Here is a 16,617-nt window from a genome sequence, read left to right on the forward strand (position 1 = left end):
CTTCGCACAGCAGGTGTTAGAGCGTAGGGAAAGTTGTTAACATATTCAGGATAGGAGTTCCCTGGCTAAATAAGGGAAATCTGATAGCACGCGCATTTACTTTTAGGCAACAGACATCTGAGGTGTTACGCCAGCCTAGATACATGAAAGAACAATGATTAATTAAACAAGGATTACTGCTGTTTATACGTACTTTAACACATTTTGCCTTAGGCAATAGACATCTAAGGGGCAACGCCAGTCTAGATACACACACGACAGTATCAATTAATTGAACAAGGATTATCGCCGTATATACGTGTAACGTACTTTAACAACAATAGCCATTAAAGCTCCTGTAGACTGTTAGGCTTTCCTGTAGGCTACACGAAGTCGCGCATGCATATTAGCCAGTGAAAAGAGGCCAACAGGGGGCAGGCAGGTACGTGGCTTAGCTTTTGGCTGGCGTTCTCGGCCTCTCATTAGCCAGTTCTACGCTCCCTTTAACATCTCGCAGCGAAGACACCATGAACACAAATTTGCATGAAGCCTGCAAACGCACTTTACATCATTTCGCGAATAAAGACAGGGAAGTATAAAAATAGCGACGCAAGGTCTAGAGTGTATACCTAAAGAATTACCAGTCTATCCTACAAGTATCTACAAACTCACGGAACTATCTCAGAGAGAATCACTGAAAGCCGTCATTGAATTGTCGGGGGCGGCGTCGGGGCCTTCTTCGGCCTGGGCGGCTTCACCTCTGGCGGCGGCGGAGCAGCCTTTGCGGCTTCGGGTTGCGGCGCAGGCTTGACAGGCACCGGAGCGGGCATTGTCGGAGCAAGTGCCGGTGCCGGAGCCGCCTCTGGCGCTCTAGCTTCCACCGTGCTAATTGGCTGTTCGGGAGTGAAGTTTGGCGGTTCAGATTCTATTGTGGTCTTTGCCAGTTCCGGGGTAAACCTTGGCGCTTCGGGCTCCGGCGCCGTCTTTGATGGCTCCGAGGCGGCCTCATCATGCTTTAGCAGTGGCTCGGCCTTCTTCAGGTCCTCGCCCCACACCTCCTTGACCAACCCCCAGTACCTCGGCGGGTTCAGCTTTGAGTGCGCGACGTGCTGGCTCCCCTCAAACCTCTCCGTCCTGACCTTGAAGCCAACCTGCCTAGACTCCTCGGCGTGTTTTTCAACGTCGGTCCAGTGGATCATCCGGTCCTCTTTGCTGTACAGGTAGGCCCGCCGCTTCTCGCTCGCCAGCAGCGCCTTCTGCCTCAGAGTGGCCCACATCTTGCCAAAGAAGCCGCGCCGCCCGAAGGGAACGTGGAGCAACCAGAACAAGCCGATGAAGACGTGCGCTAGGGGCGCGAGGACCCTCGGCATCGACGCCGAGAGGGCGCGGTAGCTGCGCATCCAGTGGAACCCCCCGGGCAGGAGTCGTACAGCGTGACGTGCGGGGGCAGCGCCAGGCGGCCGGCGCGGTCGGCGTCGGCGTACATGTCGAGGAACTTTGCAAAGTTGGTGGCGCCGCCGTTGGAGAAGACGTGGAGCAGCAGCTGGGGCCGGGCCTCGGAGGGCGGGGTGGAGTCGGCCAGGGCCCGGATAACCGGAACGGCCGGCTTGATCTCGCGCTTGGAGATGCGGGCGGAGAGGGTGTGAATGAAGGGGCACTTGACGAGGAGGATGCTGGCGGAGGGGTAAAGGGCCATGTAGCGCGACGTGTACTTTGCAATGTGGTTGTCCTGGGCCGACATCCAGCTGAAGATAGCGATGAGTTTGGGCGAGTTCGGGTCCAGCACCGCCGAGGGCGGGTTGTACAGGAATGTCGTCGGCGAGAGCTCCTGCATGGCGGGCAGGGGCCCGGACGCGTCGGCGGGCTGGTTTGATGCCATGGTGAACTTTTTCTATTCTTTTTTGGTTTGGCGTGTGATGTGCCCAAAGAAAGCTTCTTACACGTGTAGGATCTGTCAAAGAAAACTTTCAGGTGAATCTCGCTGGTGGGTTGCAGTGCCAATAGCCGACGAGGGAGGGAGTGAATGGGGAGAGGTGAGTGAGGCCGAGAATGAAGTAGTGGGAAACAGTTGGGAGGACAGGTAACCGAGGAGCTTTGCTTGCTTAGGCCGTGCATCCTCAGCCCTATTTGTAGGTCTTGTCGTCATCATGTCAAGGTTAGCTGGGTTTCCCTTTCAGGAAGTGCCTCGGTTTCAGTCGCTGATGCACCGTGCACCGCTACCTCAACCGCATCTTGAAGAATCCCTAGACTTCCTATCAGTTTCTTGGCTGAATTGTGTTGTGTTAGAAGAGCTTGTTGAAGAGGGGCCGCTGACTACGGAGTGATGCAGGAACAACAAAGCCAACGGGCCGGCGGTGGGATTACGGCTCCGATTCTTGGCGGCAAGCCAGCCACGTTTTCACGGCTGGAATTGTCAGCACTTCTTTGTCTGCTCAAGTCTCGTAAGCTGGGATACCAAACCAGTGGCCTTTTATCCTGCTGATGAGAGTTTCAACCCACTGTCGACAGCTTCCACTCTCTGCATATACAGTCCGTCGTGGTGACAGCCGTAACATCCAGGCTTATCTCTCGTACCAGGCAAGGGGCTCGTCAACCCAGAACCGCCTGTCACCGTTCATTCGGCTGGGAGGAAGTACCATTGGTGGCAGCGGCAGCGAGTCACAACGGTTGGCCACCTAGGCACAGCATAGGCAACACATACGGGCTAGGAAATTTGCGTGGCAGGTTGCCAAAAGCCCTCGAGACCACTTCAAGGAAGACTCCCTCGGCGGTAGCTGGCTTGGAGGTGTTTGCCTGATGAAATAGCCGGTTTCCGGATGAACGTGTCTTGTGCCACCCGTACCTGGAACGACACATGGGACGACGGCTGCAGGCGTCCGTGGGAGACTCCTGTCAGCTTGTAAAAGTCTGGCAGTTTGCAGATACGGCGACTCCGTAATAACTTTAGTCAGAGACATGGATGAAGAAGTGAGGTTTCCAATTCCCCCTATTTCGAAAATATGCTGCCCGCATCAGTATATCACAAACCAGAGACTGAGTTGACGGTACTTGTACGCCAGGGAAATTTCCCCTCATTGCAGCCTGAGCCCGCCTGGAAAGTCGAGTCGTTGCAGGACGTAGGACGCGACGGGAAGACGTCGTATCAGAAAAGGCAGTATACCCGACGTAGGTATCTTGACAATGATTGAGCTTCACTCGGTCCCCCGCCATGCGCAAAGGCCGGAAGAGTAGCCATGTCCAAACCGGAGAACACCAACGGACCGAAAGAGACTCGTACCTTCTGAACTGTATACTCAGTCAAAGACCCGGCAGGCTCTTTCCGTGAGTGTGAGGTTCGCAAACACAGAAGCAGAAGCGACGGCCCGGATAAACGAGATTGACGGCAGCTTCCCTTCTTGTCTACGAGGGCGCCTACCTCCTTCTCCTTCCAGCTCTTGCCCAAGGAGATGGATGAGGTACGTAGACAACACATGTCATCCTTGAGCCACATATTCTCTTAAGGGAAGCCGCGAATGAAAGTCAAGAGCTACCTACCTACTAGGAAGGGTCGACCTGTCTCGACGGCAACCCGCTGCTCCTTCCTCTCGGCATCGTGCGTCTGTCACAGACGACCATTGCCCCTTCTTCGGCTCTTCATCTTCCCTACTCGTTCTCACCTTTCTCTAATCTTCTTTTTGCAAACATCTCGAAATTGACCCCCCTTTCTTTTCCCCCTCTTAACCCGAGGCAGAAGCTACACCTTGCCTTTCCTGCTCTCCCTCCTACTCCATCAATCGCTCCTTTTCAACTACACTCGTTCCATCTTCAATTTCGACAGCGCAACATGAAGATTGCCATACTTGTCTCATCACTGCTGGGCTTCGGCTCGCTGTCGGCTAGTGTCGCCTTGGCCAAAGATAGACATCGCATCGGCGTCGAGATCAAGAGCCCTCTCAAAGGCGTCAACTTTCAGCGTATCAAAGCCTTCCGTGAGGCTGCTCCTGATGAGGTCTCTGGCCGCGTTCAGGCCCTCAAGCCATTCCGTATCAAAATTGATGGCCGCAATGCCGCCACTGCCCTTGGAGCAGCCCAGCCACGAGGTCTCTCGGCCGCTTATCAGAACATCACGGCTCTCTCCCCTTATGGGACCCAGTACGCTGTCGAGGTCACCTGGGACGGTCAGCCCGTCAATATGATACTCGATACCGGCAGCAGTGATACTTGGGTCACTGCTTCCAACTTCACCTGCACCAACTTGGCCGGCACAGCAGCCTACTCCCAGGAGGCCTGTGGCTTTGGCCCGAGCAAGATTGACGGCTTCAAGTACGGTCCTGCTGAGGACCTCCACTTCACCTTGAGCTACGGCTCTGGGGAGCGAGTGTCTGGCCCTATGGGTTTCAGCGACATCGGGGTGGCCGGCATTACCGTTCAGCAGCAACAGGTCGGCCTCGCCAACAAGACGTACTGGATGGGCAACAACTACACGAACGGCATCCTCGGACTGGCCTTCTCCTCCCTTACCAGCGCCTTCATGGGCGATATGGACGAGGACCGCCCTGCCTTCCAAGTCCCGTACTCTCCCTTCTTCACCAGCATGGTCCAGCAGGGGCTGTCTGCCGATTCCTTTAGCGTCTCTCTTGTCCGCAACTCCAGCGGCCTTGTCGCGTGGGGTGGCCGCACCGGTCTGCCAGTCGACGGTCCCACAGCGTACACCAGCCTCATCATTGTGAGTTTCCATGCGAGTTTCCATGCCCTTTCCATTCATTTGCCTGGCGCTAGCTGACGAGCGAAAGACCACCATCAATCCGCATCGACCCACAGGCAGCTGGCAGTACTCATACTACACTGTCCTTGTCGACGGCATCCGCTGGGGATCGACCTCGGACACGAGAAGGTTCCTCTACCTTGTCGACACTGGGACTACGCTCATGTACGTGCCTCCGCCTATTGCCGAAGCCATCGCCCGGTCCTTCTCCCCCAGCGCCGTCTACCTGTTCCAATACGGCGGATATTTTGCTCCTTGCCATGCAATCGCTCCCAAGATTGCTGTCGTCATCGAGGGAGCAAGCTTCTTCATCAATCCCGTGGACCTTATATACCCCGGCCTTGTTGACCCACTCACGGGATATTGCCAGATTGGTATCACTACGGGCGGCACGGGGCCGTATATTCTCGGTACCGTCTTCTTGCACAATGTCGAAGCCTATTTCGACGTTGGGGCCGGTCAGATGCGTTTCTATGGGCGAGATACGTTTGGACCAACGCCTCAGCTGCCCGAGAAGTAGATGATGACCGGTCTGTTGGTCGTGTATAAGGGACTCGTGCCCACCAAAGCGGACACCGATGTGACAGGCAACTGATTTGCTGGGAAGTATCACTGGGTCAAGATGACCGGAAAACATTTGTTTCGCCAGACAGAGAGAGAAAGGGGGGTTGTTAGCTGTGAGATAGGGTTCTGTGTAATGAAGGCCGCCTGGCTCATGCTTTCGTTGACAGCTCAACTCAGTCTGCTACCACAAAGTCTGAGCCAAAGCTTGATCGCCAACCTCCTGACAGACGCCTAGGCAGTTGTGCCTTGCCATCAAGTTCCAGGGTGCGTCAAACCAGATGAAGTGGTTTTGGAGGTTTAGCTCCACAGTGGACGCCGCTGAAACCAATGCTTCAGTCGGGACTTATCGGAAGTGGCAATGGCGGAGGGTCCTATCCCACTTTGGCTAGGGTACTGCTGCTGCTGCTGCGGCTGCTGCTCGTCGGGTGCTTATCGATAAGGATTCTTCTGCTGTGACTTACGGTGACCTACCTCACTCACCCTTACTGATGGCTCAATCGTTTCTGCCACTTGAATCGATAGGACTCGCGATTCAAGCCCTTCACACCCCTCTCTTTCTCTCTTTTCTCTCTCTCACTCTCGCCAACTCACCTCAAAGCGTCGCTCTTACCATCGGGAGCAGTCATACCTTTCTGTTTTTGAACCCGTATTCTCTCATCCCGTCTCCCAGCGCCGTCTCCGTTGCTACGATCTCTTCGCGTCGCCCCCCCAGTTCGGCAGTCGCTGTACCGATCTTCCGCTCCCCTCCGATACCCCCCGTGCTCGGCAACGCCTTAGCAAGGAAGAAAGACAAAGAGAAGATAGAAGCAGTATCTCTTCAAACCGTACCAAGTCACCGAATAAATTCTCGGCGACTGCGAAGTACAGCCTTCCCTCGGTTCAAACGCATCCATCATGGGCATCGGAGTAATCCCGGCAGGCGCTGAGGACGCCAAGCGCCCGCCTCGGAGACAGCACACCTGGAGCTTTAGCAAGGTACGGACGAACGTGTTTCCTTTCCCTCTGACCGAGTGTGTGTGTGTGTGTGTGTGCCTTATCATGACGTTTTCTTTTGATCGTTGCGATTTGTACTTTTGCCGGCCAGTCTGCGTTGCCGCAGCAGTGCTTTGCAGCCTGCCGCTTGGCTTGCAGGGTTGCGGGCCATCGTCAAGTGACTTGATTTTTCTTCCTCCTTTTCGCACCCAATCGGTTCCGTGCTTGTTGGTCTCTGGCGGTGTGAATAATCACGCAGGGGTGTCGGTCAGTACCACACCTGGGGCTCGATGCGATCTGGCAACGGTGCCGGTTTGCTGGTTCCGAGAGTCCAGACGCCTGGACTTGCTGGTTTGGTGCCGGGCTTTGGCTGTAACAAAAGAAGAAAAAAAGCGAATTCCCCCCCCCTGCCATCTCGAGAGAGTTTCTTAGCAAGTGCAGCGGCAGTCCACTCCGCGTTCAAGGTCAGAAGACTTTTTCCCGGGTGATTTCCCTAACCCCTGGCAGCCTCCGTGGGGGTCGGGGTCAGCTGCTAGTGGGCGTTGACCTTGTTCATGTTCATGGAGAGCTATGAGAGGCCTGGGAGGCAAAACGAGAAATGGGTCAAGATTCCGTTTTTTTCTTCTTCTTTTTTCTTCACGTTGTGAGAAATCAGAAAAAGTTGTGTCGCGTTGCGGTCTCGAAGACATTGCTTCGTGGGCGATGAATAAGTCGGCAACTTGGTATGTTGAAGGATTTCAGTAGCCGGAAATGGCCGGAAGGACGACGGGCATTGGCCGGGAGCGAATGCGAATGACACAGCTGTCGCGAACGGGGGAAAGGAATGCACGCGAGCTCCTAACTTATGTCTCTGACAACGAGTGTGGCTTTGGGATTTGGAACTCCATTGCATTCCTCGGCAACGAGAGGGGTTTGCGCTTGCGCCGTCGTCATTGGGAGAGGTAGTTCACCAATTCCGATGTTTGATGTGACGGGTCCGGCTATGGCTGGCGAGTCAGATTGGAGTCTTTTTTTGGCGTGGGCTGATGCCCACCTACCGTACCTCGGTTGTGCTCGGTGAGAGCCACGAGCTTGGAGGTGGGCATCGGAGCAGAGAGCTGGCTGGCAAGCTCTGCAAAAGGATTCGGATGCACGATGTCCCCCATCAATGCGGGGATGGACGTGGCATTGGAGCTGGACCTTTGCAGCCAAACCTTTCTCTCTCTGGCTAGGCTGAACCGGACCAGGGGCTCGGGGGGAAGGCGGGCACACGACACGAAAATGAGGGGCATCGAATGGGGAGGATTGGAGTTGGGATGGGGTCGTGGAGGGGTGGACAGGCTTGATTTGACCTGACCTGACCTGACCTGACCTGACCTGGCTGACGACGGATGAGGAGCTGAGAGAGAAGGCGACCGGACTCTGCCATTCCACGCAATGCTGTGCCGAGCCAAGTCCCTGGCCCTCGGCGCATGCACCCGTCATCCACGAGCCGCCCACTGGGGAAGAGCCGTGGCGTTTGTGGGTGTGGATGTGCGTTACGGACCAGCGGACAGGAAGTCAAGAGTAACGAGATGACTTTTTATTGGCTTTCATGATCGAACTGCGATCGGACTTGGGCGAAGCTTCCCGGAATGGGCCAATTGTCATGCCAATTGCATCGCCAATGGTCGACTCAACGCGCGCATGTGTCGAATGCTCTGAAGGCCGCGTCAACGTTGTTAGCCGGTGCGCACGAGTTTCGTCAGTTTGTTTTCCTGCAAGCGGGTTCGATATCCGAGTCGAGTTGGGTCCGCCTGGCCTGGATGGATGTGAGATGAGCTAGTCGCTTGTTTTCTGTCTGTCGACTCACCGTTGCAGCAGCTGGTCTTGGTGTTCTTGAGAGCTATAGCACCTTCGACCAAGTCCAGCTTGGCTATCACCACCACTTTGGACATGTGCTTTCTGCCCTTTGCTGGTGGCCAAGTTGGCTCCGAGCTACCTATTCTGTTTTGTTCCTCGGGATGCTCTCTCGGCGTCCTTTCTTCCCCTCCCCCTTCCCTCTCCCCTTTTACGTACGTTTTACCTACCTTTCTCTCAATCCTCTTCGCACATTTGTAGCGTCGTGCACGCTACTCACCCTCTCATTGCTCTATATTACCTCCACTTTCACCTTGGCCTCAGTTCAGACAACGTCACATTGCTGCTCTTCTCCTCATACATCACCCCCCAAAAACCTGTGCAACCACGGAGGCAACCTGCATCTTCTTACACCTACACACCTACACATACATATACAAATACCAAACACATGCACATGCAAACAGCCCTTACTCACCTGTTTTTGCAACCTACCGGCCCGCTGCCCCATTGATACCAACCCCTGCTAGTAGCTCTTTCACAGGGTCTGCCCGAGCCTTGTCTTGGTGGTTCTGTGGTGGAGAGAGTACATCCACCCCGGCCCCCAAGTCACCGCACCCGCCCCCAAAAGTCAACACCCGAAGGGGTCCCGCCTTTTTGGGCATAGAACTATTGCCACGGCCGGGAGCATCACGCGAGCAGTCTGCCTTCCACCACGATTTCCCCTGTCTTGCCACTCAACCAGGCCCTCTTCTTTTCTCATGGGCGCCTCGCCTGTTTTGCTCCCCTTCTTCTTTTTTTGTCTCGGCGTAGCAACTTCCACCCAACACACCAAACAACCAAGACTACCTACCCCCATCAAAGATGCCTGCCAAGACTAACGGTGTGGGCGTCCAGGTGGAGGATACCAAGATATGTGTCGTCATGGTCGGCCTGCCCGCTCGGGGCAAGAGCTTCATTGCTCAAAAAGGTGAGTAATAAACCCAGGCTTAGGCTTCCCCTTGGGACCTTGGTACGCGGACCCCGCGTCTTTTGCAGAGCGCTTTGCGCGTCAAAAACAGCGAGGGTTCAACGCTGACTCGTTCTCATCAGCGCAACGCTATCTCGGCTGGCTCTCGATCAAGGCCAAGACCTTCAACGTCGGCAGCTACCGTCGCAAGGAGGACGCCCACCCCTCGGCGGACTTCTTTGACATCCACAACACCGAAGGTGAGCGCAGACGTCGCGCCGCCGCCGAAAAGGCCATCGAGGACATGCTGGCTTGGTTCCGCCAAGGCGGTGTCATTGGCATCCTGGATGCCACGAACTCTACCAAGGAGCGCCGCAAGTGGGTTCTCGACATCTGCACCAGGGAGGGCGTCGAGGTTCTCTTCGTTGAGAGCAAGTGCGACGACGAGAACCTCATCATGGCCAACATCCGGGACGTCAAGACCACTTCGCCCGACTACGAGGGCCAGGACCCCGAGGAGGCTGCCCTCGACTTCCGCAACCGCATCCGCAACTACGAAAAGGTCTACAAGACGCTCGACGAGGACGGTGACGAGAACGAGTACACCTACCTCAAGATCATGGACGTCGGCAAGCAGGTCATCATCAACCGCATCCAAGACTACCTCCAGAGTCGCGTCGTATACTACCTTATGAACCTCCACATCCGGCCTCGCTCCATTTGGCTGTCGAGAGTAAGTGCTTGCTGTGTATTTTCCGTTGACGAGCCTGTCTGCTAACACTGAACAGCACGGAGAGTCCATGTACAACCTGGATGGTCGCATTGGCGGCGACACCACGCTTTCTCCCCGCGGCGAGCAGTACGCCCGAAAGCTTCCGGAGCTCGTCCGCAAGTCGGTCGGTGTAAGTTGCTCCTTCGTCTGATTTCCACCTGCCGCCTGCTGACAAAGACCGCAGGATGACCGCCCCCTGACTGTCTGGACCTCTACGCTCAAGCGGACCATTGCCACTGCTCGCTTCCTCCCCTCTGATTACAACCAGCTGCAGTGGAAGGCGCTCGACGAGCTCGACTCTGGCGTCTGCGACGGCCTTACCTACCAGGAAATCAAGGATCATTTCCCGGAGGACTTTGCCGCTCGCGACGAGGACAAGTACAACTACCGCTACCGCGGCGGTGAGTCGTACCGCGATGTGGTCATCCGTCTGGAGCCCATCATCATGGAGCTGGAGCGCAGCGAGGACATCCTCATCGTCACCCACCAGGCCGTGCTGCGCTGCATCTACGCCTACTTCATGAACAAGAACCAGACCGACAGCCCTTGGATGAACGTGCCGCTACACACGCTCATCAAGCTCACCCCTCGCGCCTACGGAACCGAAGAGGTGCGCTACGAAGCCAACATCCCGGCAGTCAGCACCTGGCGCGGCAAGGGCTCCACTGCCAAGCACGAGAACCCGGTAGCGGAGTGTATGTGAAGATCTCTGGCTCAGAGTGGTGATTTGACGAGGAACGACTTGCTGAATGGCAGTCTAGGAACTTGAGGAAACGCGGAACGCGACGCACCGGTCACAAAACGCTGGAAAACCACCAGCTCAGGAAGAATTTCCTTTTCTCTTTGACGACGATCAATGTTTCCAAACCCCACTTCTTTCGGCATTTTCATACCAGTTTAACAACGGCGGCGTTCAGGACGACATAAAAACTTGTTGATACGCACACAGGGGCTACTAGGCGACAAAACGCGGGGGGGTGAGGGATGATGGCATATCAAGATGGGCATGTCCAACATCCATTCTCGATGAAACTACAAACTTGTTCCTCGTTTTGCGGGATCAGCCAATCAACAAAGGCACCACGGATACTCGCTCCAGAGTTCCGCAGTCCTATCGCGATCCTGATCCGGCATTCACATTGCTTTGCTTCGCTCTTGCATTAGGGTCTTGTGATAACCCTTGGGACAATTTGGGATTTGACACCACACCACATAGGGCAGTAGGGTACAAAAATGCATTCCAAGATTGAGGCGGTAGCATGCACAACCGTACACTGGAACAAAGGTTCGGGACGGGACGAGGGGGGCTGTCGTGACATGACAGAGGGACAAATTCCCTAGGTTCTCCCTTATGACGACCTAACTCGTTTGCTGTTTGTGAGGGGCGTGCGTGTGCTGTAGGTACTGACGATTCTTTCGACCGTTGCATGCCTGTAATCGAGTAGAGGGGGGTTCGCGCCCAACATGAGAGTCATCCGTTCATACTTACCATGTTGCTCTATTTCTGGCGTATGCACCAGAATTAGAATGTCAGTTTTTCTTCTAAGGCCATGATTGTATTCCAAACAGTCATGTGAGTCTGGCCTCTTCAAATTTTTTGCCATGAGATCGGAACAGCCTCGACACACCGGGAGGGGTTTGATGATGATGCTCTTTTTGGTTAGCCAAGGGCCGGGAAGGACAGACAGATGCCAAGGTTTCAAATTAGGAACTATTCTTGATATATCAATATCACCGTCAGTCAAGATCTGTTTGTCCCAAGACTTGAGGTCTAGGCATGAATACTGACCAGGACATGCATGCAGCCAACGTATCAGCGCCTAAAGGTCTTCGCTCCAGGCCGTCGTTAAAGTGAAGTCAGATTCAGCCGTTGCTCTGCCTTATCAGGTATTCTATACCGTATTAAAATATCAAGATCCGGCACAGGTCAGAGGTGCCCCGTATCAGGTTTTACATACCGTGATATTACATCTAGACCACTTATGGGGGTTTAGAGCGACTATATTCATCAAAAGGTCTGTCTGCATTTCTCGACACCTGGTACGTACCTTTTGCCCCGCACCACAGTCCACTCGGCACGGATCATCCACCTCCGCTATCGCCCAGCTCCAGATTTTCTTAACCCCCGATAAGAAAATTTCCTGGCGAGGGTCGACCGCCGTACCGCTCCCCAGGAAATCGTGAAGGTTCTCTCGTCCGGCTACGCTGTACAGGATCTTGCAAACCCAACCCATTGTAACACCGCAGCAGACACAATGGATTCCGCCACGATAAAGAAGAGAAAGTCCCGCGACTCCAATGGCGTCAAAGTCTCGAGCAAGAAGCGCGCCGAGCCCCCCGCCGCCGCCCCCGCACAAAAATCGAAGAAGGTGAAGCGCAGCAAGGAGCCCGAGCCGGAATCCGATGAGGAGGAGGAGGTCGAGGCCGGCAGCGAAGATCAAGAAGAAGAAGAGGAGGATGAGGAGGATGATGACGTCGCAGAAAACTTCAAGGAACCCGAGAACCAGCAAGATGACGAGGCCGACGGCTCCGACCTCGACGAGGACGTCAAGCCCCCCGCCAAGAAGGCAGACGATGCCGACGGCTCCGAAATCCCCAACCGCGACAACCTCACGCTCCCGCCCGTGGCGGGAGCCGAGGCGCACGACTTTGCACAGCTGAACCTGTCAGAAAAGACGATGAAGGCGATAAAGGAGATGGGCTTCACCAAGATGACGGAGATCCAGAGGCGGGGCATTCCGCCCCTGCTCAGCGGCAAGGACGTGCTCGGCGCGGCCAAGACGGGGTCGGGCAAGACGCTCGCGTTCCTCATCCCTGCCGTCGAGATGCTGCACGCGCTGCGGTTCAAGCCGCGGAACGGCACGGGCGTCATCGTCGTGTCGCCGACGCGCGAGCTGGCGCTGCAGATCTTTGGCGTCGCGCGCGAGCTGATGGCGCACCACTCGCAGACGTACGGCATCGTCATCGGCGGCGCCAACCGCCGCGCCGAGGCCGACAAGCTGCAGAAGGGCGTGAACCTGCTGATCGCGACGCCGGGCCGGCTGCTCGACCACCTGCAGAACACGCCCTTCGTCTTCAAGAACCTCAAGTCGCTCGTCATCGACGAGGCGGACCGCATCCTCGAGATCGGTTTCGAGGACGAGATGCGGCAGATCGTCAAGATCCTGCCCAAGAACGACCGCCAGACGATGCTCTTCTCGGCGACGCAGACGACAAAGGTCGAGGACCTCGCGCGCATCTCGCTGCGGCCGGGCCCGCTGTACGTCAACGTCGACGAGCAGAAGCAGCACAGCACCGTCGAGAACCTCGAGCAGGGCTACGTCATCTGCGACGCCGACAAGCGCTTCCTGCTGCTCTTCTCCTTCCTCAAGCGCAACCTCAAGAAGAAGGTCATCGTCTTCTTCAGCTCCTGCAACTCGGTCAAGTACCACGCCGAGCTGCTCAACTACATCGACCTGCCGGTGCTGGACCTGCACGGCAAGCAGAAGCAGCAGAAGCGCACCAACACCTTTTTCGAGTTCTGCAACGCCAAGCAGGGCACCCTTATCTGCACCGACGTTGCCGCCCGTGGTTTGGATGTAAGTCCCTCCTCCTCCTCCTCCTCCTCCTTCAAACCCCCGGCCCCCCTTTCCCTAAAAGACTTGCCAGTTTTGATGTTAATGATTCCCCTAGATCCCCGCAGTGGACTGGATCGTCCAGGTCGACCCCCCCGACGACCCACGCGACTACATCCACCGCGTGGGCCGGACGGCGCGCGGGGCCAACAGCAAGGGCCGGTCCCTCATGTTCCTGCAGCCGTCCGAGGTCGGGTTCCTGACGCACCTCAAGGAGGCGCGGGTGCCGGTGGTGGAGTTCGACTTCCCGGCCAACAAGATCGCCAACATCCAGTCGCTGCTCGAGAAGCTCATCAGCCAGAACTACTACCTCAACAAGAGCGCCAAGGACGGCTACCGCAGCTACCTGCACGCGTACGCCAGCCACTCGCTGCGCACCGTCTTCGACGTCAACAAGCTGGACCTCGCAAAGGTGGCCAAGAGCTTCGGCTTCGCGACGCCGCCGCGCGTCGACATCACCGTCGGCGCGAGCATGAGCCGCGACAAGAAGACGCAGGGCCGCCGGGCGTACGGCAGCCAGCCGAGGCAGGAGAAGGGCACCGGGGGGTTCTACAAGAAGCGATGAATTATACCAATGTCGGGGCGGAGGCTGAGAACAGATGATGGATGAGTGGGGGGGGGTGGGGGACGGGGGAGTGAGAGAAACATAAATGGCTTGGTCTTGTGAGAATAGATTTGGTCAGCACGGCGTCGCGTCATCAAAAAATGATAGTCAAAAAGGGTAATCAATCAGGACTGGGTTTTATTTCTTCTTTCTACTTGCACAAGATTCCGATCCGTCATCACACAGGGGGTGGAGGGGTGGGGGGTTTCTCCCGGGCTGCCTTGATCCTAACTGGACGTTTTGAAAAGAGGAAAACCTATGTGACGGGATATAAATAAGAAGAAGGCCGCTGGAACCAAGGGTACTCCATTCCCTCCACGATCCGATGTCGGACACTGAATTAAGCTCATTGTTCTCGGCGTTTCACCCGTGTTCCCTGTCGGGGAATCGCCCGCGTACCTGAGACGATGAAATAAACTATATCGCGAGCAAGGGCGTTTCTTCGGAGGAGAGGGCGCCAAGAAAGAAAAAAGTATATGTGTGTGTATATATGTATTACACGGGCACCGCCACGGCCGCGTTGGTACTCGTTCTGACCATCTCAGCCATGGACGGTCTCTCATCCGGCTCCTGCCTGGAAGGGTGTGTGTCTGGTCTGCTCGTCTTTACACCACCGCTCTGCCAGCAGGTCAACTTGGGATAGGGATTTGTTTCTTCTCTTTTTTTCTTTCCTGTTCTTTTCTTTTCTTGTTCTTCTTTTCTCAAGTCAACAGCAGGCTGCTGGGGAGCAAGGGTCGTCAATCTTTTGCAACCTACCTTCTTTGATTGCTGCTACTTTCTCTCTCTCTCCCTATCTCTCTCTCTTTGTGCCAAGGCGAGAACAATACAGGGTGCAGGGAGGAAGAAAGGAAGAAGAAGAAAAAAAAAGAGGCAACTGATACTGCGTACGTTGAGCAGCTCATCACATACAGACGAAGCTTTTCTCACCCATCCAGCAAGCAAATTCTCAAACGTACAAGGCAACATCCCGTCTTTCTACCACAGAAAACAGTCATTAACAGGATTCACCACCGTCACAGTGTTGCGCCGCACCCAATGCAACTTCCCTGACGACGACCACCACCACTACACGTTGCCTTACCGTTGCAACACTTTCTTTTAATCAGCTCATTTCACCTCACCTCAAGGGCGGCCCAAGCAGGCACATAGGCTTGCAGTCGCCATGTGCACCTACATCTATACCATGCACAAGGACTGCATGCACAGGCAGTACCAAAACACGTTCAAGTGTGTCTCAGCTCGGGGCGGCGTACCAGGCCGGGCCTCGGTCGCCCTCACCCTCGACCATACCATCCACCTGCCTGACATCCTGCCGTGGGAGGTCCCGGACCCGATGTGCAGGGAGAAGACCAAGGTGGCAACGCGGCCGGTGAGTGGTCGGTGTCGTGCGTGCATGAGGAGGGAGAGGGAGCTGCGGGCTCTGGAGAAGGGTGAGTTTGGGCTCCAATGTCTGGTGGTTGTGGCGGTGATGATGATGGAGATCATGGGCATTGATTGTCTGCAAGATGAAACTACCTAAAGAACGATTGATGCTGACGATGATGACGGTGTAGGCGTTCAGACTCGAGAGGGTGCAAGCACAGCGGTGGGTGTTAGGACGAGCATTCTCGGCTTGGAGCAGCTTGTCGCCTCGACAAAACCGTTGGATCTAGATGATTGAGGGCAGTCGCTCTCAGGAGTGAGCTCTTCTTTCTTCTCTTCTCTTTTTGGAACTTGGCCGAGGGGGGAAAACACATGATACCCGCTGGAAGAAACAGCAAAAGTTTTAGCGACACAGCACTTGGGACCGATGAAGATGGCGATGGCGACGACGACGACGACGACGATGACGATGATGATGATGATGGAGACGGGAGGAGGTGGAAGTCATGGCGTTGGATCTCCGGTCTGCGGGATGCAGCATGACAGATGCGGGTCTGACAGTTCGGCAGTGACGAATGGCGTCGGCTAATTGACGGACGAGATTGTGGGGCAAAGAGCACCGAGAGAGGGGGGAGGAGGGGAGGGGGATCGGCGGTCCATGCTTTTTGGGGGTTTGGTTGGTTGGTCAGATGAGGTTCGCGCACACGAGGAACAAGAGGAGTAAGAGGAGATTGGCGGGATTTTGCCCAGCAGGGCATTGGCTCTTGTTAGCCGACTTTTTCTATACCGGTAGTATGACCTGCCGCCGGTGGGTAGTTTGAGGAAGAAGACATTCTCCAATGGAGGAGGGGGGGCCTGCAGTTCTCGTAGGCAAATCCAGACACATGGCACTGCTAAGCGCGCTAGTGAATCGAGCCATGTGCTTCGCGGATCTGGTATCTCGCACGTATCTGTGTCGCCACACACAGATGTATGTCTGCCCTGGACAAGTACCACGTAGTGTAGTGTACCGTAGTACAACGGTGGTGTAGATGGACACTACCTACGTGGAGAAGTGAAAACGCACATCCGAGATCCGACTTGTAAATTACCTGGGTGTCCTACGTACAAAAAAAGGTGGTGGTCGTCTCGTTTGGGTTCGTGCCACCAGGACTACATACCAATGCGAGGCAAAGGGTCCAATAAGGCCGGATGTGGGTGGGTTGGTGTTCCCCAACAAGATGAACGACGCCACCGGAA

At 55.6% G+C, this 16,617-nt stretch overlaps 7 protein-coding genes across 7 annotated transcripts; 6 read left to right on the forward strand and 1 right to left on the reverse strand.

The window, feature by feature from the left end:
- Positions 1-376: 376 nt before the first annotated feature.
- Positions 377-2,259, reverse strand: LY79DRAFT_540279 (uncharacterized protein). The gene is made up of 2 exons (XM_060556854.1): positions 1,410-2,259; positions 377-1,371 (listed from the first exon to the last, which is right to left on the reverse strand). Exons 1-2 carry the CDS (start codon positions 1,856-1,858, stop codon positions 684-686), a joined length of 1,137 nt encoding a protein of 378 aa, XP_060418320.1. The 5' UTR covers positions 1,859-2,259; the 3' UTR covers positions 377-683.
- A 1,543-nt stretch (positions 2,260-3,802) lies between these two features.
- Positions 3,803-5,243, forward strand: LY79DRAFT_576402 (eukaryotic aspartyl protease; the record flags this gene model as incomplete). Its single annotated transcript, XM_060559791.1, has 2 exons — positions 3,803-4,684; positions 4,746-5,243. The coding sequence occupies 2 exons, from the start codon at positions 3,803-3,805 to the stop codon at positions 5,241-5,243; spliced, it is 1,380 nt and encodes a 459-aa protein (XP_060418321.1).
- Positions 5,244-5,680: 437 nt separating this feature from the next.
- Positions 5,681-6,395, forward strand: LY79DRAFT_540283 (uncharacterized protein). The gene has a single exon (XM_060556855.1). It carries the CDS (start codon positions 5,776-5,778, stop codon positions 6,211-6,213), a length of 438 nt encoding a protein of 145 aa, XP_060418322.1. The 5' UTR covers positions 5,681-5,775; the 3' UTR covers positions 6,214-6,395.
- On the forward strand, positions 6,238-6,631 carry LY79DRAFT_540287 (uncharacterized protein; the record flags this gene model as incomplete). Its single annotated transcript, XM_060556856.1, has 2 exons — positions 6,238-6,437; positions 6,519-6,631. Coding segments are annotated over exons 1-2 (225 nt in total), but the record flags the coding sequence as incomplete, so codon positions are not given.
- A 2,310-nt stretch (positions 6,632-8,941) lies between these two features.
- Positions 8,942-10,501, forward strand: LY79DRAFT_587190 (6-phosphofructo-2-kinase; the record flags this gene model as incomplete). The annotated part of the gene is made up of 4 exons (XM_060560741.1): positions 8,942-9,047; positions 9,170-9,759; positions 9,815-9,928; positions 9,983-10,501. 4 exons carry the CDS (start codon positions 8,942-8,944, stop codon positions 10,499-10,501), a joined length of 1,329 nt encoding a protein of 442 aa, XP_060418324.1.
- A 1,254-nt stretch (positions 10,502-11,755) lies between these two features.
- On the forward strand, positions 11,756-14,027 carry LY79DRAFT_700510 (DEAD/DEAH box helicase). Its single transcript, XM_060564907.1, has 2 exons — positions 11,756-13,376; positions 13,471-14,027. Exons 1-2 carry the CDS (start codon positions 12,054-12,056, stop codon positions 13,975-13,977), a joined length of 1,830 nt encoding a protein of 609 aa, XP_060418325.1. The 5' UTR covers positions 11,756-12,053; the 3' UTR covers positions 13,978-14,027.
- Positions 14,028-15,178: 1,151 nt separating this feature from the next.
- LY79DRAFT_666405 (uncharacterized protein) lies at positions 15,179-15,676 on the forward strand (the record flags this gene model as incomplete). Its single annotated transcript, XM_060563217.1, has 2 exons — positions 15,179-15,446; positions 15,570-15,676. The coding sequence occupies 2 exons, from the start codon at positions 15,179-15,181 to the stop codon at positions 15,674-15,676; spliced, it is 375 nt and encodes a 124-aa protein (XP_060418326.1).
- Positions 15,677-16,617: the final 941 nt, after the last annotated feature.

The sequence above is a fragment of the Colletotrichum navitas genome (assembly GCF_030913465.1).
Source record: "Colletotrichum navitas strain CBS 125086 chromosome Unknown LY79scaffold_7, whole genome shotgun sequence".
NCBI classification, from domain to species: Eukaryota; Fungi; Ascomycota; class Sordariomycetes; order Glomerellales; family Glomerellaceae; genus Colletotrichum; species Colletotrichum navitas.

What these genes read in the sequence shown, in the direction of transcription:
- LY79DRAFT_540279 (XM_060556854.1), bottom strand. Translation starts at nt 1,858, where the DNA reads ATGGCATCAAACCAGCCCGCCGACGCGTCCGGGCCCCTGCCCGCCATG. An exon ending in CTGCCCCCGCACGTCACGCT is followed by an intron (nt 1,372 to 1,409) that starts GTACGACTCCTG and finishes CTGGATGCGCAG; the next exon opens with CTACCGCGCCCTCTCGGCGT.
- LY79DRAFT_540283 (XM_060556855.1), top strand. Translation starts at nt 5,776, where the DNA reads ATGGCTCAATCGTTTCTGCCACTTGAATCGATAGGACTCGCGATTCAA.
- LY79DRAFT_700510 (XM_060564907.1), top strand. Translation starts at nt 12,054, where the DNA reads ATGGATTCCGCCACGATAAAGAAGAGAAAGTCCCGCGACTCCAATGGC. An exon ending in TTGCCGCCCGTGGTTTGGAT is followed by an intron (nt 13,377 to 13,470) that starts GTAAGTCCCTCC and finishes TGATTCCCCTAG; the next exon opens with ATCCCCGCAGTGGACTGGAT.